General features: G+C 33.3%; 3 protein-coding genes across 4 annotated transcripts in view; 2 read left to right on the top strand and 1 right to left on the bottom strand.

Annotated features, from left to right (window-relative positions):
- The first annotated feature begins 3,197 nt into the window (after window positions 1-3,197).
- LOC125055531 lies at window positions 3,198-5,942 on the top strand. Its single transcript, XM_047657996.1, has 4 exons — window positions 3,198-3,444; window positions 4,089-4,232; window positions 4,685-4,816; window positions 5,498-5,942. Exons 1-4 carry the CDS (start codon window positions 3,361-3,363, stop codon window positions 5,675-5,677), a joined length of 540 nt encoding a protein of 179 aa, XP_047513952.1. The 5' UTR covers window positions 3,198-3,360; the 3' UTR covers window positions 5,678-5,942.
- Window positions 5,943-6,778: 836 nt separating this feature from the next.
- The window catches only part of LOC125055485 (phospholipase A1-like), a 41,257-nt gene continuing 25,595 nt past the window's right edge, over window positions 6,779-22,440 (bottom strand). The window contains exons 6-8 of the mRNA XM_047657948.1: window positions 10,606-10,797; window positions 7,960-8,128; window positions 6,779-7,301 (exon numbers count right to left, since the gene is read on the bottom strand). Coding sequence (XP_047513904.1) covers window positions 7,244-7,301; window positions 7,960-8,128; window positions 10,606-10,797 — 419 coding nt within the window. The 3' untranslated portion in view covers window positions 6,779-7,243. The remainder of the gene's footprint in view (window positions 7,302-7,959; window positions 8,129-10,605; window positions 10,798-22,440) is intronic.
- LOC125055484 (aldehyde dehydrogenase X, mitochondrial-like) lies at window positions 12,195-22,059 on the top strand. 2 transcript variants are annotated; one of them, XM_047657946.1, is made up of 11 exons: window positions 12,195-12,328; window positions 15,894-15,998; window positions 16,807-17,074; window positions 17,452-17,568; window positions 17,670-17,857; window positions 18,604-18,706; window positions 18,836-19,017; window positions 19,392-19,556; window positions 20,531-20,688; window positions 20,936-21,010; window positions 21,906-22,059. In XM_047657946.1, the coding sequence occupies exons 1-11, from the start codon at window positions 12,299-12,301 to the stop codon at window positions 21,979-21,981; spliced, it is 1,467 nt and encodes a 488-aa protein (XP_047513902.1). In that variant the 5' UTR covers window positions 12,195-12,298; the 3' UTR covers window positions 21,982-22,059. The 2 variants fall into 2 exon arrangements, with proteins under 2 accessions (XP_047513902.1, XP_047513903.1); XM_047657947.1 differs by lacking the exon at window positions 21,906-22,059 and having other exon boundaries at window positions 20,531-20,724; window positions 20,812-20,953.

The following is a 22,440-nucleotide window of genomic DNA, read 5'->3' as shown; positions in this document are numbered from 1 at the left end:
GAAATGAGCTGCCCAGTTATCCCATATTTATTTAATACTTACAGGCAAGAGACAGCACAGTTTCCCGCAGCTGTCACTTCCTATTGAGATATATATACAATTTTTTCGCAGAAATATTTTGGATGGGACCTGAGGTTCTTTAATAGTTTTGTTAACTGATCCAGAGTGATTCTCTTGTATTCATTGCTCTAGATCGCATCTGGCAGCTGCTAGCAATAAAATAATAAGGTGTAATACGATTTGTTGGACAGGTCATACAAGTAAGCAGAGCTTGTTTTAAAATGAATGCGGAAAACTTACTCAGCAAACGAATATGTACCATACGGAGGCTGATCATTTTTCTATGCGTAGCTTTTGAGCGTCTTTTAAAAAAACTTTTTAATATTTTGTCAAAGTTGTAGGTCCTGGTAGTAACTGTCATCCCCCACCTTAATCGCCTTCTGTCTTAATATTACCTAAGTTAAATGTAGTTAAGTCCATCCGCACTCTTAGACAAAAACTATAATGTATGATGAATGTCGACTGCCACTTTTGTTTCATAGAAATATTTTTAGTTTTTAATGTCCATTCAACATTTTATTTTAAGCGCTTGTATATGCGCATTGTGCACGATAAGTATAAAGTATACTTTATAAGTATAAGTAACACCGAAAGTATAAGTATATTTTCGGTGAATTACAGGTTTCATTTGCAATGTATGGATATAATATGAAAAAAATTTATTCGATTTTTAGCATATTTTATATCATTTACACAATTTTACATATGTAAATAATAAATATGTATTATTAGAGTAGTTATTATTTATCAATTATCGTTTTCTTCAATAACTAGTTTAGTGTTTAATTGGGTAAAAATTATTTGTCTTAGCTCAATAATAAATCTACCTATTAATTTCTATATTATTTAGTGATATCGATAAGACTCTGAAATCCTACATGGATTTCAATGGATTCAATATGTTTTGTATCGTCAGATGATTAGATAGATGATTCTGATTTTATCCACTCATTGCATGTTATAGCTCATAGTAGGCAATAGCTTTAACACAAAAGTCATCCGCGCTTATACTTTGTAAATATTATCGTAATCAATCTGTTTTTCCCACAGTCGTTTTTGATAATTATAATCAATCGCGTATATATTTATATCTGCACGAACATGTATTCATGATTTATCTTCACAATATTCACAGAAAAAACTATAACGAAACGAAGTTGAAATGTAATTTCTATCAAATGTATTATTGTATTTTAAAGACGTAATTCATAGGATAATATTTTATGATATTAGAGAATTACCAATAGAAATACCTAATTATATATGTATATGGATAAAACAGCAAGACATTTAATATTCAAATTTAAATTGTATAAACTCATTTTTACATAATAATAACGTAAAGGAAATCTAAAAATGTGAGAATACTTGCTAAAATACATAAAACTCCGATAGTGAAGTATATTTTATCAAAAGGCCTCGTTAGAGTTGATATCTGCGCGGCATGCTCCAAAACATCGCTCAGTCTATGCGTTCTGCTCTGATTTAGTCTTTTGCACTCTAAACAAACCTGAAAATAACAGCTCCCTGGGTATTTCAGTATATACAAGATAACAAGTCAGATTTGGAGTGATATAATTAACTAAAACTTGAAGTACGTGATTAAAAAAATGTGTGCGTGTACTAGGTGTACACACGTAAGAAGTGAAACTTCTTTATGACCTTATTTTTCGAAAAATGATCTACTATATGCAACTTAACGAAATTGGTTAAATAAAGTTTAACAAAAGGCTTTTATTATCATAGACATGAATACAAATATGTACAATTATTTCATTTTACCTTATTACTACTAAGATTATTACAGAATTTCATTAACTGTAATAGAATTATTACTATAATTGTTATCGTTATTATATATTTTTGTTATTAATGGCTTCGAATCTCTTCGGATCAACCGTGGTAGGGACAAGAAAAAGATGGCGCGTAACCGAAAAACGTGACGATTTGCTACAAAATTTCGCCCATACGTCGATAAAAAATTCATTCTAACGCCGATAAAGAAGTTTGACTTCAAAAAGCAATATGGCGCGTAACGGAAAAATATGACGCGTAACGAAAAACGTTAAGTACACAAAAAATTTTTCCAACCCCGATAAAGAAGTTTCACTTCAATAAATGAAATAAAAGATTCTCACCAACAACAACCCAGTTGTCACCAATAAAATTGCACCAGCGAATAAGAAATAGGCGTGAACAAATGTGTAGAGCTTGTCTTCGACCACCAGGGTTATTAGTAAGCCAATCGGAATTATTATTTGGGACCATATTGCACCACCAACGAGGGTCTGTTCATCTCTATTCTTAGGTCTTAATCCTAATTCAGTCCCAACCCAAAGGCCACCAGCACCAATAACACAACCCAAGCTGCAGCATTTTAAAATTATACTCGGAACATTGCCTACCATGTCACATAGCAAGAAAAGCAGTTCGAGAAAGAGAATTGAAATTTTTATACTCCATAATTTATAATACTCTTGTAAATACAAGAATTGTAATGACAAATGTCGTATAGTGACAATTGCGTTGAAGCATCGTGGAGATGATCACGACGTTTAGGTTTAGGGTGTAACAGATCGATCAATTGCCGAAGTTAAGCTCTACTTTCCTTAGCGGGAATCTTGATGGGTACATTCAACTTTAGCTAGGTTGAATTTATGCAGCCCTAACATATTTTTTTAAATTTCTCTACCAGTTGCAACATTGCGCTGTATGTATAAAATTAAACATGTATAGTAAAATATAATAAAATTATAGTCAAAAATCGTACTTTTAAGTTTTGGGATTACACGTACGTGTGCAGAAGGACATAAAGAAAATTAAAAAAATCTTCTGTTCACTCAAAGTTATTTTTGGCTGTTTCATGTACCTACTATATAGGTGACTATTGTATGCAAGCAAGTCAGAAATGCTAAAAAAATATATATTAAGCTTAAACAAAATTTTAATACTCTATCTAAATGTGTCTAATTGCACTCTTCTTTTTTTATTAACATTATTTTTTCAATTAGACTTATTTAATTTTATAAATAGCGCTCAGTAAAATGAAGTTTTTAGTGCAAATCCAGTGCAAACAAAATTATAAATAAAGGTTTTCAAAAAAGCGGACATTACATAGATACGTATCTCATATATTTAGAGATAATTCTCGGTAGTTAAATGAAAATCGCCTATAATCATGTATTTAATATCATTATACTAACTGTATTTAACTAGAATAAACTGATATTAATTTGAAAAAATATCTCCGAACAGTTTAGAAAAATATCTCCATAATCGGTGGTTGGATAGGTGTTCATTATGGTTATGAAAAAATATTCGTTTTTTATTTATTCGATTACTTCTCTTCATTTTGTTATGACTGTTGAGTCATCAAAGGATTATGTGAGTGATTTGACAATACTGTTATTTTATTATATAAATTTGCTTTCGTGAGCCACCTTCGTGGCGTAGCTGATAACGTATGATGTGTAGGTAACTCAGGGTCCAAATCCCAGCGTAGGTTTGTTGGTAAAAGTAGCCTACTTGCCAATAATACGATAAAGCAGAAATAGACTCGTTCATCTGTGTACAAATTATTTTTATAAACTCATTACTTGATTTGATTTAGAGCAGTGTTGGCCTAGTGGCTTCTGCGTGCGACTCTCATACCAGAGCGTGTAGGTGCGATCCCCGGCTGTGCACCAATGGACTTTCTTTCTATGTGCGCATTTAACATTTGCTCGAACGGTGAAGGAAAACATCGTGAGGAAACCGACTTGTCTTAGACTCAAAAAGTCGACGGCGTGTGTCAGGCACTGGAGGCTGATCACCTACTTGCCTATTAGATTTAAAAAATGATCATGAAACAGATTCAGAAATCTGAGGCCAAGACCTAAAGAAGTTGTAGCGCCACTGATGTATGTACTTGAATTGATACAGCATAACTTAAAAGTTGATTCCTATTCTAAGGTAGAAGATTCTGAAGAAGATTCTAACAGATGGTGAAAATATGAAGCAAAGTATTAAAATAATTTATTAATTTTAAGGGTTCATTCTCAGTACACGTGAATCACCTAGAGCTGTGTAAGGGTCCAAAACGCAGAGACTGTAGCGATATCAAAGCTAAAATGCTCAACGATGTCGACTTATCATATGACATTGTGATCAAAGAGGACGTCATTCCGACCAGGGTATTGGCTTTGCGATAACTTTAATGAATGTCATCACAAAAAATATAACTGCAGATCTTATTTTAAATGTATTTATCTCGTTATAATGTAGTCAATAAAATGGATAAATTAAGTTCACAGATCAGAATCGCTTATGAAGACTAAGAGCGCAGTTTTGTTTGTCAAAGGTTAAGTTTGTATCTTAACTCAATTTACTTCTACCCTCAAACTAATGTTTTTATTAAGATCTTGTTGCAGTTTAGAGTAATTATGTGCTCAAAAGTTTAAGCTTTTTGGGACTGCCATGCGATTCTGTAACTCACTAACTCACAGCGGCGGTCGCGCTCAAATCAGTCGTGAGAGTTCGGAAAGTGAGGTACAGAATCGCAAGGCTGTTATCATTCGGGCTTGTGTGGTTCTAGCTAATAACCGATCTCTTACAGACTTCAACAATATGTTAGGTATGTTTACAGGGGAAAATATTTGCAAGTCTCAATGGAAAGAACGTCATCCGTTTTCAGATGAAAAAGCCTTGCGATCATCTATTCATAAAGCCACTTTTTCAAGCAATACTAAATGTGACAGATAATTGCGTCTTTCGTAAAGTGAGTTAATAATTAATTCAATGATACTTGTTTAATAGACAGAAGATGATAGTAATTTAGAAGGGTAAGGAAAAAAGCACAATGCACTTGCCAGCCGTAAGGTTTGTGCTCAGGGCATCACTTAATATCGATTTTGCCCGTTTGTAGTGTGCAATAAGATTGTTAATATATATTTATTTGTATTATTATTGAAATTATCTCTGTGTAATTTATGTAATATTTGTCAATAAAATAATTGTTTATTGAAGTAGCCCGTGTCAATCCAGTAGCCAATATTTTTTTTATGTACCTGGAGACAAACGGGCAAGAGGCAAATCTGTTTAGTGATACCGCCACTCTTGGACACTCACATTGCCGGCTCGGAAGTGTGTTGCCGACCTTTTAAGAATTGGTACCCTCTTTTGTTGAGGACCCTAAGTCGAATTGGTTCGAAAATACTGAACTCCCGGGAGCTTCTGCCCAGAGCTGAGAACAGTAGCTGCCACGCGGTGCCGAATTTACGCTTTATAGAGTTTCAAGCGGTAACCCGAAGTGAAGTACCATTTTGCCTTGCTGAGCATACTAAGCGTTTTAGAGGCTAATTTAGCCTTTCCATCCAAATAAAGAGCTGATGTCTGAAGAAGAAACTGAACGTCATTCGATATGTTTTCGACCAGTATTAATATGTATTGTAACTTTCAGGGTAATCATCACTTACAATTGAATTTAGACACAGTTGCTCAAAAATACTACGGTGGCATGTTCTTGTATGGAAATATGACGTTTAAATCAGTATTTTATAATGATGCCTGTAATTTGTCCTGTACAATTGTTCAAGTGGAACTACTCCCGAAGACGAATACTACTTTGACGAAAAATTAAATTCGAACTTTAATTTATCGTATTCTACGTCGTTAATTTAATATCACATTCTATTTGTCTAGCTAAAGCGGGCCATAGACGGTCTTCGGTCGGACGGGCGGTCTTGACTGCAACATGCGGTCGCCGCACGGCGATCTGCAGTTTCTATACTAAATTCATATCCGCAATACACGGACCGCTCGAGCAGTTCCTGAGCAAATCGCATATTGCAGTCGGTCTTGACTGCAACATGCGGTCCGTCTATGGCCAGCTTAATACTGTAAAAAAGATTGCTATACTTAAAATAAAATACACACAATATGAATCTGTAAAACTTTATTTAAAATACTTTTAATAAAACAGCCGTACTTAGATTTCAATAAATTATCTATCAATGTCCCTACAACCTTTTAGGTCTGGGCCGCCGATTTATGTATTTGTTTCGTGATCATTTATTCTTTTAGATAGGTAGGTGATCAACCCGAATGCCTAGTTTCTTTACAATGTTTTCCTTCACCGTACGCACGACTGTTTAATGCGCACATGCGTCAAATGGGTGTACCATTGCCATTGTCGGGGATCGAATCTACGACCGCAGGGACGAGATTCGAACGAAACCATAAGCCAACACGGCTCTCCATTAAATAATCTAATGGTTTATTAATAATTTTAATGTATGATGCAAAAAGGTCACAAAACATATGCTTCGTTTAGTGCATAGCAAAAATATTAGTACATTTTATGAATAGTTAACTCATAAACGAATCTAAGTACGGCAGTCTATCATAACTACACTTAAAACTATACAACATTGTACTAAAATTGTCATGGGTATTAAAGCTCATTTATTTTAGCTGAGCCCTTAAATTAAAGCCGCTAAAAATATATAACACTAGCAAACTCGGCGAACTCCGTTTCGCCACCAGATGGCTTCGTTTTATGTAACATTTCGTTTGGTGATCCCGCTTTTCTATTGAAATTTTTCCTGAATTTTCTTTGCTATAAACCTCACGGAGCCCGATACCTTTCCAACGAATGCAAAACCGTGGAAATCGGTTCGTGCGTTCTGGAGTTATAGCGTCAGGAAGGAAAACCCGACTTATTTTTATATAGTAGATTATTTTCCAAGTAACATTATAGAAGAGTGTTTTGAATCCTTAAATGAAGTGAATGGGTGTAAAAGGATAAACCTCAAGTTTAAAATGCTGTCGCTCCCGAAATGGACACTCCTTTTATCCCATCTCTGAGAAAATAAAGTGCAACTCAGTGAGTCAAGTATTAACCTAAATCCGAATTTGAAAAAACAATAAAATAATGCGTTTCGCGTGAATTTTACAGAAAGTTTTTTTTTTAATTTAGTCCGGATTATTTCCGTCAGCCAGTAATAATTTACGTTTTCATACAATGTCCGTGATGGATCTCTTTGGTGATTTAAATATATGTGTAACAACAATTTCCACATTCCAAAACTAAATTATTTTAATCTAGGGAGTAAAAAGTTTACTTAACACGGCACTTTTTGAATTGATGTGATAAAATATTTGTAGCTATAATATTTGTAAGAATTATAAAATACTGATGATTTTCTTAATCAAAAGGACAACTCTCATCATGATCTAATTGAACGCAATACATTCCTCTCGATCTGAAACAAAATAAAGTTATAAATCCTAAAAAAACTATTTATACTTATATTACAGAGTAGTGATTTTCAATTTCTATATTTTGTAACAAACACAACTGGCCCTATTTAATAAATTGTTTCAACAATATAATGCTATATTATACCTGAGTAAAGTCTAAAATATATCGAAACTGAATTAATTATTAATTAAAAAAAACAGGTGTCTGTAAAGTCAATTTACCGACGATAGTTGAATGTGACATCGTCATAAGAAAATACTGATGAAATGGTTGCATTTTTCAAAAGAAAATTTTAATTTTATTTGTTTGTTAGATATTTTGTATGAACATAGAGAAGGTGGTAAATGGAAATCACAATTGAATTGATCAAGTTACATTTAAATGTACGCATAAATACAATTATGTCAATTTTTTAAGGAACGAACGCTGCCGATCGCGGAGGCCGATTGTGCCTCTTTGTCGCTCGTTCCGCGCGCTCGCTTGCACTCCAAGCCTTAAATGGAACGCCTCAGAGCGAGGTAACGCCGCATGCGTCATGTTTTTTCGTACGTGCAGCCGGCTCCATCGAATTATAAGACGTTGTCACGTCAAAAATCGTCTCCTGTAAAACTACTACTACTACAGTCGTAAGATTGAAAACATATTTTTACGAATCTTACGTGGGTGGTATATCATCTCCGAGGCGTAAAGGTTTTGCATCGGCCACCAGCAGCGATGTACCCTGCTTCGGACAGGAAGAGTCGCAAGGCACGCCCATCATATGAACACGCCTGCGTATACTAGCCGCAAAGTAACAGGAACTCATGAAATGACTACATCTTGCTACACCTGCAGAAATATGATATTGTCAAATGGTATTCAAAAACTCCAATAAACTGGATTAGTGTTTTGAAATATATATTGACCTTTTATTAAATATTAGAAAGAGAAAATATAGAAGCATTTGTGGAAAGAGAAATCCCAGAGAAATATTATGACACACTAAATCATAACATTTGAATAATTAGCGCGCCAATTTGGGGTTTAACGCTCCACTGCAATGTGCAATCGGTTGCAGAGCCCGAACCATCTTGATATTTATTCGGATCGCACATTGATTCGTATCTACACAACAGATTGCCCTTCCTGTTGTCACTAAGGTTCTTTAGCCATGCTTTATAATTTAAGGTATTTTTTTGTAATCCTTTTGTAATGGCGCGTCTAAACGGGCCATGTTTTGCTGCAATTGATGGCTGCACTGTTGGCAACTAATTGTCCGGCCATTAGAAAAATATTTTTATGCAGCTGATGGCCGAACAATCTATGGCTGGGCAATGTGTTGCAACATGTCTGCAATAGATGCAGCCCATCTGCCCATGATGCAGACTCCTAAACGGGCTACACAAACCGGTAACAATGGCTGACGAAATCACACTTTTCCCAGCAGCTTATATTGTTTTAAAAAAGAAACAGAAAAAGAAGAGATTGTGGATTCGACCTTACTTAAATAGGCGTGAAACTGTAGACAATTTGAGTCTAGAAATAAGTCTTGATAATAAATTATTCAAGAACTAGAATGTCAAAAGCAGTAACTTTTACGTAGTAATCTAACGTCAAATACAGCTGATCGCAAAACACAGAATATAGCAACAGGCACACTTCACTCATAGCAAACGTCATGTCGCGTAGAAAAGGATATTATTATTGCATAGTGTGGCTGCTATTGTTTGCAATATTGCCGGCCACAGTGTTGCTACAATAAACATTACTAAGGAAAATATGGTATTAAAATATTTTATTCTATATAATTCTTTAATTTTAAAAAGCTCTGATAAATTTTTACTTTTTAGAGATTATAGAAAACAAAAATAAACGGTTTTAAAAACTATCAATGACTTTGTTTTTGGCATTTGACATCTCCTTCATCGAAATAGATAACAATATCGGGCACTTATGAAAATATGCCTTTCTATCAACGTGAATAGAATAGAAGCCATAAATCAAACAGCGTAACCTTATACCTACTTAGATTAACTGACTGTCACTTGTCACTGTGGTTTTGTATTAGGTGTCTAATTAGCCACAAGATTTTCTACAAGGGCGAAAGTTCACACAGATTGCATAAGCCTCATTCGAAGATAAATAACATAATAAGCCGTTGTGATCAGGCGTATCAGGAGACTTTACCCACTACAGAACTTCAGGGAGAGTCGATTTATAAGCAACATACTAAAGCCTATATAATTATGTATTGTATTTAATATTATAATATAACTATCAAGTGTCATATATTTCATTAATAAAGAAATGAAAAATAAATAATAAATATAATTCTAATGTATAGACGTATATAAAAGACTAGCAGACTCGGCCAAGCGTTGCTGTGGCTAAGATTTTTGTTATATTACATAGTAGTAAACTATTCAAGAGAAAAGTCCAAAAACCAATACACCATGCTTTTTTGTTGGTTATGCCATTAAATTGTAGCTTATGTGAAACGTTGGTAATTATTTTGATAAGGATCAATACCTAGGTACGAATAAAGAGCCTTTTCTAGCGGTGGTATTTCAATAAAAAATAATAATAAAAGGACGCTTATTGTGACGTAACTATAAAAGATAGAGACATGCTGTCGCGATTTTTTATAGATAGTTATGTGTCCTGAAAAATTGTAATACATCATTTTGTACTATCATTAATAGTTTTCGAGGCGCACACGATTGAAGGAAGTTTTTTGTTTAATTTTTTACACCTTGGGTTAGATTATTCAAGTTTTAGTAAGCATCCCTAATTTTTTTGAAAATGAAACATAGCCGATGTCACTCGGGAATAGTGTAGCTTGCCAACGGTGAAATATTCGTGTAATATTGGAGATCACTAAACGAATTCAGTTTGATCAATTCTTGTATTACGACAACTTATATAGAAAGCAATACATTAAATTACATTAAAATATTCTGTTGAATGAAACCTATAAAATTGACGTATATTAATTATTAAGTACTAATTTTTTCATTTGGAGTTTTGCATCAATTTAATATGATTTTGTAACGAAATTGGATAGTGCTGTTTTAATTATCTCGTAAGACCAATTTATATATCGTATCCTTAAGCTAGACTTGAGCACTATTAAACAAATAAACAAATGAAGGAAAAAATTTAAACACCCTGAAATTAGTTTGTTATTAGTCCTATGTCAAAATACAACTTTACAAGAGAACTGTTGCTGATAATTAAACGGTCGTTTAAATAAAACTAGGAATTCCTATAGTCAAAACCATACCTTCCCATGTAACACGTTCTTAAACTGGCATAAGTTCACTTACGCATCACATGGCCCTTGCATCCGGGTTGTAGTCTGCCACCATTCACACAGAAATCGACATGGCCAATTTGCCCACTCTCTCCCAGAAATCCAGCATTTGTGTGGACTACCTGGACCACGTTTGCGTCATCACGACTAAGGCGGAACTCTCTTGAACCATATTCAGAGACCAGGGGTCGAGCTGGATCCAATCCTGTGAAAAGGTATACAACCATAAGTACTAAGTACCTCTATAGTAAATCGGTAACCGTGCGATAGACAAAGTATTAAACGCCAGTCTAATTAAAACATATGTATGAAAAATCTTAGTTTATCACCTATAACCAGCTGCTTTTTAATCAGAAGAAAAGTCTTTGTACTAATCGTGGATAAAAAGCATTTCTGGCGTAGCTACGCCGGAACTCGCTAAATCAAGCTGGCAAGCCCTTCAGGTCCACAGCGTAATTACATTTTAATAAATGCACCCATCGCCTTATTGTGATAAGTCAAACGGAAAGGCGAATCGTGTCCCTCATCTGTGATTGAGTAATAGATGCTGTTTTCTAAGCGCAATCCGTTAGTTAACTACGTATGTTTTGAATTTGACTACCGAGTTAACCATTATTAAATGTAGATGACAATTAGTAATAACTAAGAATAAATGTAGCTCTTACCTTTTCTAAAACACGATGAAATCATTTATTCAAGAGATATAATATATGTAATGGGAATTAAGAAGAAGTTTTAAGCCAAAAATACAACTTAAGGCTAAATTGTACTAAAGGTATATAATAGTTTATAACCTATTAAAATATAAACCTTAAGTTTTAATTGGAAAACTCAAATATTGAGTTAATAAAGCAATGTTGATTTAGCTGAATAAAGATAAAATTTAGAATATTACCTAAAGAAATAATGACAGACAAATTGAAAAAATATTGCTTATTTGTATAATATGTATATATTGTGTTTTTCTTTATATATTTCTTCTCCTACCTTCCTTCTTGTAAATAAATAAATTCTGGCTAACAGCTCGATAGACAAAATAACGTCATATATGTTATAGGTATAATATAAACTCCTCTTACGTAATTTTAATATAGTAATTATTTTAAATATCATTAGTTGCTGCATAATTTTCCAATACTGGGCTGCATATTTTAGGATTTCTAATATTAGGAAGCACCTTTTGTTTAATACAGGAAATGACCTTCTAACGATACCCTTTTTGAATTACCATTGCATTGTTATCTTATCAAAAACCTATAAACAGTTTACAATTGTCTTTTAAGTACGCTTCTACATAATAACACTGTTCATATACGCGTTACATAATGATTAATTTTATTGTGAAATTTTCAAATATATATTTAAAAAAAATTGGTTAATATTAATAATGTATAATAAAATACGTAACTAAGCTTCTATAAGGTATCATCAATTTATTTTAATATATAAAAAATCACCCACAAAACACTAGCAATCAATTCATGTTACAATTAATGTTAAGGAATTTTAAATTTTAAAACTATCTTTATTGGAGGAATTCTAAATAATTATACAATGAATAACGAAACCCGTAGTATGGATATAGCATATCATATCAGCTATTATCAGTTGAAAATTGAGTGTATTTATAATCTCTCCGAGTATAATAAGACACATTGTGGGTGGCTGCCGTACTTGTCGCACGTGTCGTTCCTGTAAAATTCGCAATGGCTAAAGTGGAAATTAAATACACCAAGGTAAGATCTATTTATTTCAGTATTTTATTTGTTTCTAAACTTATTTAAAAAAATCTTGGAAACACAGTTAAAACGAAATTTTAAAGCTTTAATAAATCTATAGGAAATATTTCTTTTACTATTTACGTAATACATTTGGAAAATTAGAAATCACACATATCTAATAGTTTGATGGATAAGAAATTTAATTTCGATTAGGTGTAAAAATAGAGACCAATTTTTTATCACTAATATTATAAATGATAGTGTATGCCGGTGATGGTATCACATCGGCGTAATTACTGGTTTATCTTGAAGAATTCTTGAAGGATCACATATATAACTTCGTTTCGCCTTAATATGATTTTTTTACTTAGCCTACCTGTATTTTCAAGCCTTGAAAAACGACTACCAGGATAACGCAAATTCAAATTCATTTAAATATTTGTTCATTGCGTGAAGTGTATAAACAATACATTTACACCATGACACATTCACATATAATTATTTAACAAATGTAACAAAATATTGTAAACCTATTTTAAAAGAGTAAGTGTGGAGTTTCTTGCCCATTCTTCTCCACACGAAACTACCTTTTGGAAGGGGCAACTAGAATCATCTTTATATTTTTTTTTTTGACGTTCAAAAGTGCCATTTTAGATGGTCTAATTGAAATAAACGATTTGACTTTGACTTTGACTTTGACACAATATAAATATGTAAATATACAAAGGATAATTCTCAGTTAGTTGTGAAAATTGGTATCACCACTCCACGACACAATTTGGCACAACTTTACGATATAGATAAGAAATATTGTTTTTCTAACTTTGCCATATTGTACTTATAAATAGGGATTCATAATAGAGGGAACATTAATAATGTTAAAATGAATATTTAAAAATATCAAAAACGCGTAACTTGGTCGTGACCAAGTATGTAATTTTTATGTAATTAAAAAAAAAATTATATGAAGAAAATAAAGAATAAATCGTGCTAAAACAAGATGATCTATTTTAGATTGGTCATTGCCCTATTGGGGTGAATGCCCTAATCCCATCGACTCATTCGGTTCAATTAGAATACACCACAAAGGTCGCCAATTTGGTCCTTAAATGAACTGAAAACAAACTGGTTTTAATGAAATTAATTTGCTTGTGTTTTTAATTACGCGAGTATTATATATCTGTGTTTTCCAAATAATATCCAAATTTGTAGCAGCATACCAAGGTAGAATGTTCTTCAAGTAAAGACTACGTTTTCTTTCTTTTATAATATTATTGTAAACCGGCAAACCGGCATGTCCTTAAAAATCAAAGAAACGGATGCAATATTACACACATATAGGGTTGTAGCGCCACTAAATAATAATTATTAATATTATTGTTCGCTCTATCTACGCGTGTTCTGTATTTGTAAGTACGAAATGAAATAAGTAATAGCTAGGTTTTAATGGCCTTCTTTATGTCTCTGTACTTAATAGAATTTTTTAGTGGTTTTTGTGCCAGCGTATACAATAAGTATAATAAATCAGTTACAAATAATAACATCTTGATCTGTATCTGTTTATTTGACTCCTTTAGACCCAGGACATGCGGGTCTTTTTAGAATGTTAAAAAAGAAGAAAATCCATACAATTGTACGATTAAAATGATCTTTGAACAAACAACTGTTATACAGAAAAATGTAATAAAAATGGAATACACATAATATAAAAAAAAGATTAAAACTTTAATGATACAAAATTATGAAAAAAACTAATAAAAATAACTAAGGAATTGAAATGTATTTAATGATAACCCGTACAGTTCATGTCATAAAGTCTCAACACATATTAAATTGCTATGTTGAACTTATGATATCATGTACATAAACATATCGTAGGTGTTCATGGTCAAGTTCATATTATACAATGATACATACAAATTACGCCTTTAAAACAATAGATATAGAATTCAATTTATTTTTAATTTAATTCCAGCCTCAGTTGTCCAATGCTATAATAATTATGCAATACAGATAACACAAACTGACCGAAATATAAGATAGTTAAAATTTATTATAGTTAAAATTACCTTATATCCATTATTCCAAAAGTTATATTTTACTTTATTCTAAAAAATACAAATTACAATTAATAGGATACGATGTGAACGCTTCTAATTATGCTAGTTATGAAATCACTTTTCCTTTAGTTTTTATAAATTTTTTTTCTTTGTTATAATATATACAGCAATTAAGTGCGTGTCACATTAAACCTTGTGTATCAGTGTATCGAGCATTGGCAAGCTTTTGTGATTATAATCAAAAAGTTAAGTATAATATTGATTCTATAAAGCATAAACAGCCATATAGACGATTCTTATTGAAACTGTAATAGCATCCATCCGGTACAACAATTACCTTTACTCAGTGTATGAACACTCCTAACAATCTATTGTTCCCTGCTATTTACGAACACAATTGGATATTTTTAACTTTTGTTCGAGTTGTTTTGATTTGACAGAGCAAACCATTTTCAGAGAAAGAATTGTTAATACCGTCTTTATTTACTTAGCTATTGCAAATTCGCATGGAAATAGGAAGGGTAGATTATAAGGGGCTTTCTATATTACATGTTTTTAGGGTAATCTCTATTGAAATAAATAATAAATATCTATCATTGGCGTATATATATAGAGGGAGATTCCAAATTCAAAAAATAAGAAGCTATACGGAGCCCCGACCCTTCTGGCTTTCTATATTACATGTTTTTAGGGTAATCTCTATTGAAATAAATAATAAATATCTAACATTGGCGTATAGAGAGTGAGATTCCAAATTCAAAATATAAGAAGCTACACGGAGCCCCGACCCTTCTGGCTTTCTATTTTACATGTTTTTAGGATAATCTCTGTTGAAATAAATAATAAATATCTAACGTTGGCGTATATAGAGGTAGATTCCAAATTCAAAATATAAGAAGCTACACGGAGCCCCGACCCTTTTGGCTTTCTATATTACATGTTTTTAGGGTAATCTCTATTGAAATAAATAATAAATATGTAACATTGGCGTATATAGAGTGAGATTCCAAATTCAAAAAATAAGATGCTACACGGAGCCCCGACCCTTCTGGCTTTCTATATTACATTTTTTTAGGGTAATCTCTATTGAAATAAATAATAAATATCTAACATTCGCGTATATAGAGTGAGATTCCAAATTCAAAAGATAAGAAGCTACACGGAGCCCCGACCCTTCTGGCGTTCTATATTACATGTTTTAAGGGTAATCTCTATTGAAATAAATAATAAATATCTAACATTCGCGTATATAGAGTGAGATTCCAAATTCAAAAGATAAGAAGCTACACGGAGCCCCGACCCTTCTGGCTTTCTATATTACATGTTTTTAGGGTAATCTCCATTGAAATAAATAATAAATATCTAACATTCGCGTATATAGAGTGAGATTCCAAATTCAAAAGATAGGAAGCTACACGATCCCCGACTCTTCTGGTAATTAACTAAATACACCAAATTAGCTTCTATTAAAACATTTTAGGACAAAGTTCTTTTTGTATAATTTATGAATTTAATTCCAGTTGTTCATCAACAACGAATTTGTGGATGCTGTTAGCAAAAAGACTTTCCCCACCATCAACCCCCAAGATGAATCTGTCATCATACAAGTCGCTGAAGGAGACAAGGTATTTACATAATTTAAATTCTCACATAGATCGTGAAGAGCTTCACATTGTCATAGCTCCAAAATGTGTGTTATTAAAAAAAAATAAGCGTTGCAGTTGAGCATTGTTGGCCTTGTGGCTTCAGAGTGCGACTCTCATCGCAGAGGTCGTAGGTTCAATCCCCGGCTGTGCACCAATGGACATACTTTCTATGTGCGCATTTAACATTCGCTCGAACGGTGCAGGAAAACATCGTGAGGAAACCGACAGGTCTTAGACCCAAAAAGTCGACGGCGTGTGGCCTGGGGACTCATCACCTACTTGCCTGTTAGATTGAAAAATTATCATGAAACAGATTCAGACATCTGAGGCCCAGACCTGATGATGTAGCGCCACTGATTTTTTTTTACACGCTTTATATTAGCTTCACCTGTATGTATATATGTATCTATGTATGTAACCGACTGCTTCGGACTCGATTTTGAACCACTTTAAACGGACAGATTTTATTCAAATTTTGCGCACCTATCAAAGATCGATGACAATGCAATAATCCGAAAAAAAAATTACGTGCCATCATCATATTTTTCGTCTATAGAGCAACCCACGCTTTTTCACAATAATACCAGTATCTTTTGTTCATTACCATTTTCAGCCTAAATTAGGAATTATTTTTCACTTTTTAGTTTGATGTGCTTTAAAAGCGTTTTATTTAGTTTTTTTAAACTATTATTTATTTAAATTATACTAAGGAAAGGTTTTCTATTTTATACCACGATATTTGCCCCTTGTTTGCAAATATAAAATTCAAGTTATAAATTTTCTCTAGGCTGATGTAGACCTCGCAGTAGACGCAGCCGTCAAAGCCTTCCACCGCTACTCAGAATGGCGTACCATGGATGCCTCTCAGAGGGGAAGACTCCTCAACAAATTGGCCGACCTTATGGAGAGAGACGCAAAATACTTGTCTGAACTTGAAACTTTAGATAATGGAAAACCCGTCGCTCAAGCTCACGGTGAAGTTATCTGGGCATCTCATGTGGTCAGATACTATGCTGGTAAAGCAGACAAGATATTAGGAAACACCATTCCAGCAGGTATTGATTTTTGAATTTCTATTCAACTAATATATTGGGCGAAATATTACTACTAGCGGCCCGTTCCGGCTTCGCACGGTGGACATTTATTTTTTTAACAATTTTTGTAGATATTGATATGTTCTTTAATGTTGTGGAACATTGTTTTATTCTACCATCTATAGTTTTCGCAGCGCATGCGATGAAAGATATTTAATAGGCATTTTTTTGCACCTTGGGTAACATTATTGTAGTTTTAGTGGAGATCCTTATTTTTTTTTTTGCAATTAAATAGCCTATCATATCAATGATAATGTAGCAAATGCAAATCTTTCCTCTTTGTCATATTAGTAGAGGTATAGATACATTCGAAAAATCACTTAAATATTTTTAACCAGATGGAGAGGTCATCTCCATGACTTTGAAGGAACCAGTTGGTGTTTGTGGACAAGTTCTTCCCTGGAACTACCCCATTCCTATGTTCGTATGGAAAATCGCTCCTGCTTTAGCTGCTGGTGAGTTAATTTCTATTACATTATATAGTTCATTTTACGAAACACAATGATTTTATAGATTATTTAATAATATATAATTATATATAATTGGATTCTTTTAGGCTGCACGGTGATCGTAAAGCCAGCAGAACAAACACCTCTTACGGCACTCGCCATGGCTGCGCTTGTAAAGGAGGCTGGTATTCCTGCTGGAGTAGTAAATGTTATTACCGGTTATGGCCCGACCGCTGGATCTGCCCTCACCAACCACCCGCGTGTAGACAAGATGGCTTTTACTGGATCGACAGAGGTAAGGCTTTATAAGTATAAATTTCATTTTATGACAACCACCTATGAAGCCAGGAGGCTCAAGGTGATATGCAGTAATAGATAGACATTTTTAACTGTAGGACAAATGCATCTGTCCAATATATCTGTCGCAGCCAACTAGCTAAATTAGCCGTTTAATTAGCAGCCTAGCCCTTTAACTAAACGGCGCCCTTTAACTAGCGCCCTGAAAGATGTTCAGCCAGTTGATTAACAGCTAGGCAACTGACTTGGATCGATGACGTTTCATTACTTGCCTAGCCTGTTGACTATTAATCTGTATTTAACTCCACTTTCTGCCACTCTTCAAACTGTCAATATTACGTCGGCAAACCAGATCTTTGATGGTGTTTTCCAAAGTTTCAATGAAAAACAACAAGTACAATGGAAAAGTGTAGTGATAATATTAATGTGAATTTGACTCAAGCAATTCAATTTTAAAAGAAATATTTTTTTATGTCATAAGTTTCATCTTTTTTATTTCTGCCAAATAATGACTCTATCGTACGAATGGCCTAAGTATTAGCCAGCCAGTTTATTAATTTTATAAACGCTACGGCTGACTATCTTTCAGGCCGCTAGTTAAACGGCGCCGTTTAGTTAAATGGCTAGGCCATTAATTGAACGGCTAATTAAGCTGGCTGCGATATATCCATACTTTCTGGAGTTTAAATAATACTCATATTTTAGCTTGTGTATGTGTATCTAATAAGTTAATAACGCTGATAGGTAGGTCGGATCATCATGAAAGGTGCCGCTGCTGTCAACCTTAAGAGAGTGACTCTTGAGCTTGGTGGAAAGAGTCCTCTTGTTATTTTCAATGACGCTGATGGTGGGTATTGTATTATTATCTAAAGTTTTCTACCTTTTCTTTCCGTTAATTCACTCACGAAACAATTATCAATGTCTTGTCAGATGTAGTGGATGTGTAGTATTTTGATATCAATTCTAATATCTACAGTGGAAAAAGCTGCAGAGATTGCCCACCGTGCTGCATTCGCCAACGCAGGTCAATGCTGCGTAGCTGGTACAAGGACCTATGTTCAATCTGGAATCTACGACAAATTCGTTGCTAAAGCAGCTGAAATCGCTAAGAAGAGGACTGTAGGGAACCCTTACGGAAATGTTCAACAGGGACCACAGGTACTTAACTACTTATCAAATAGTTCTACGTACTTGTATATTTCTGTAGCGACACCAACTTTCTACGGCTACAATCACTGCGACGACGTCGTACCTTGAAATGTGATAACAAAGTTATGGCCGATAAGGATATATACTCGACTTTAGGCCACGAGGACCTTCTGCCTAGCCAGTCAGCGGTTAGAATGGTCGAGGATCCTCTTTGGTTCAAAGGGAGAATAGCACCTTTCTTCCTCCGTACTTCGAATAGTGTCACTTTGATTGACCTTTATACAGGTCCATTTATAGACCTTTCCTCCATTTCTAATATGTATTTTCTGTTCTTTATAATGTTTATATGTTCATAGCACTTAATCTGTTTTTTCTTGTTACAGATCGATACGGAGATGTTTACCAAAGTGATGGGTTACATAGAGGCCGGTAAAAAGGAAGGTGCTCGTTGTGTGGCTGGAGGCGGACGCCACGGCAACGTCGGTTTCTTCGTTCAACCCACTGTCTTTGCTGACGTCACTGACAACATGAAGATAGCCAGGGAAGAGGTAAATATGGATTAGGAGAAGACTAAGGTGACGTAGTTGTTAAGAGCCTATTATAATTATAACAAAGCGCAAGTAATTTCGTAAGAATTGCATGGTAAGCAAATATTCACGTAATGAAACAGAACTACAATCGGCGTCAACATCTTTAATATCAAGCATGCAAGAGCTTTACACCTTTATAAATTGATTAAATTAAATAAAAACAATGTGACACAACACTGGTGGAGATTACAAATGAATTTATTAGCCGCAAAACGTAGTGAGTAAATATTTAAATTTAAACGCTGCTGTATACTGTTCACGATGAATAATTTATGAACGTCAAACATTCTTTGTCTTATTATTCATACTAAGAAAACATAGCATGAAAATATTTTTTTCTTATTAAATCATCAGAACTAAAGGTGATTCTAAATCAAAATAAAGTAATTAAATTGCTTTTTCATTACCCATACTTAACTTCCACACAAAAAATTCAAACAAAACTCATGAATATAAAACAATTTTTTCAATACAATACCAGCTTATTAATCTACAAAATTCTAAATGACTATATACACACTAATATTACTTTCACTAAAATAAATCAAATTCAGAAACGCAGTTCACGACGCCCTCACAATCTAATTCTACCTAAGTTTAGAACCAATTGCAGCCAACCAAAGTGCAGTGAGCCTAGCAATATTTAAATTACGACTAAAAGACCATCTCATGATTTATCGCAGGTATCTACGTAAATGAAATTCCATACAAGTTCTACTTATTACGCTAATTCATCCTTGAAGCTCTTCAATGACCCACGACGTGATAAATTGTATCTTAAGTTAATAAGTTCTCATGTGACTATGGTCTGTTATGAGAATAAATGTCTTTAAAAGGCTCATCCCCTTATTAAAATAGTAGAGATTTTTTGCCATCAAAAGGAATGTAACATACGTAGTATAAATCTTTATAGAGTATTGTCTGATCTTCAGATCTTCGGGCCAGTCCAGAGCATTCTGAAATTCGAGACCTTTGAGGAAGTGGTAGATCGTGCTAATGACTCCAACTATGGCTTGGGTGCTGGTGTCGTCACCAACGACGTCACTACCGCACTAGCTTTCGCCAAGTATGTACGTGCCGGAAGTGTTTGGTAAGTACTATTGTTGAACTTTTTGACTTTATCTCGTTCTAGTAAAATTCTTTATCAACTTGTTGCCACTTTTAATATAGCATTTCTATTGTATTCCTATAACTGGCTAGTTCCAAGGTGGAGGAAAAGAAGAAGAGCGGAAACCAAAATTAAAGTAGTCATGATGATGGTCAACCTTCGATATGAAATGACACTATGTGAAGAAGATTCCTATAATGTTATGTTAACTAAATAAATAATATTCCAGGGTAAACACATACGAGCATGTCGCTGTCCAGACTCCGTTCGGTGGTTTCAGGGAGTCCGGTATTGGCCGCGAATTGTAAGTAAAAAATGATTATACTAAAAATAATCTCACTTACCAAACATACATTGCATGGTGGTAAATAACGTAGGTGGTAAAAAGTTTGCAAGTAGAAATATCAATTTCTACACAAGAAATTAAAATCTACACATTCACATACCAAAGTTAGTACATATTAAATAGGTAGTTATTATTATTCAAAACGCCAAATGCTAATTTTTTTTAGTAATTAATTGTCCCGGCGTTTTGTTCGCTTAATGCAAAGCAGGGTCTTGCTTATAAAAGATGCCTAGTACAGTTGGTTTAATAAAAATAAAATAATAATTGTTATTATTATTATACTACTATTATTATAAATGTTTTAGAAAGTTTGTAAGTATGGATAGATTTTTGTTAATCTTTCCCATAAAAATTACTGAATTGATTTTAATTAAACTTTACAATAACATATTTTATACATCAGAATAACACGTAGGCTACAATTTATAAAGATATTGTGTGAATTGTCCAAAATATCAAGTAAGTAGGAAAAAATCTACCATGTGTGAGTTATTATGTAATGTACGCTGGAAATGTTTATCTTAAATAGTCCTTCAAAAAAGCCCGCCTCAGTATATATCTTTCTTATGTGTAAGCCATTATAGCCAAAATAGTGAATTTATTTCAAATGCACATTTGGTAATAATAAATTGATTCCTAAATGAAAATAGATACTTTTATCGCTTTTGGTATTAAAAGTAGATAAAATATGCCTTTCATGCTACATTATTTGAACAAACATTATTTTAATCTTGCGCAGACGAGCACTAGCTTGTAGTTGTAATGGTTTAATTTAATTTCCGGTAAATTATGTAGCAGTCACTTAAGGAGACATAAGTAAGGTGTTCTGTTTATTAAGTTTTATTTTTTTCAGGGGTGAAGACGGTATCCTGCAGTACTTAGAAAACAAGACAGTTACAATCAGTCTACCAAAGAAACCAGTGGTCTAATTTCGAAACGATATTCTCGCATTTTTGTTATTTTTTTAATTATTGATATTTAATCTTTATTAAAAACTATTTTTGGTCTTTATGTTTTTTCGTTCCAATTTATTTATTATAAAATTAATATTGACATTTCTATCAATTATGTGTAAAAAAGATATTAACAAAAAATAATACAAAATTACATTTACTATTATCAAAAGGAGTCGGAGATAACAGAAAGCGCAATATTATTATTGACATAATATACATACTGTAAAGTGAGAAGTCATAGAACATATTTACTACACATATATTAGTTACAAGTTAGAACAATAGAAATAGATGTCGATTTTCACCATGGAGGAATCATAATATTTTTAAAAGATTGACTGTAATCTGCACTTTCAAATATATGATAATGCTGAAGATTCTTGATTGTTTGGCTGAACGAGTTAATCTCAGTATCTACCTACTGGGTAAATA

Source organism: Pieris napi, chromosome 13 (assembly GCF_905475465.1).
Source record: "Pieris napi chromosome 13, ilPieNapi1.2, whole genome shotgun sequence".
Taxonomy (NCBI): Eukaryota; Metazoa; Arthropoda; class Insecta; order Lepidoptera; family Pieridae; genus Pieris; species Pieris napi.
This window is presented reverse-complemented; position numbering and strand designations above follow the sequence as displayed.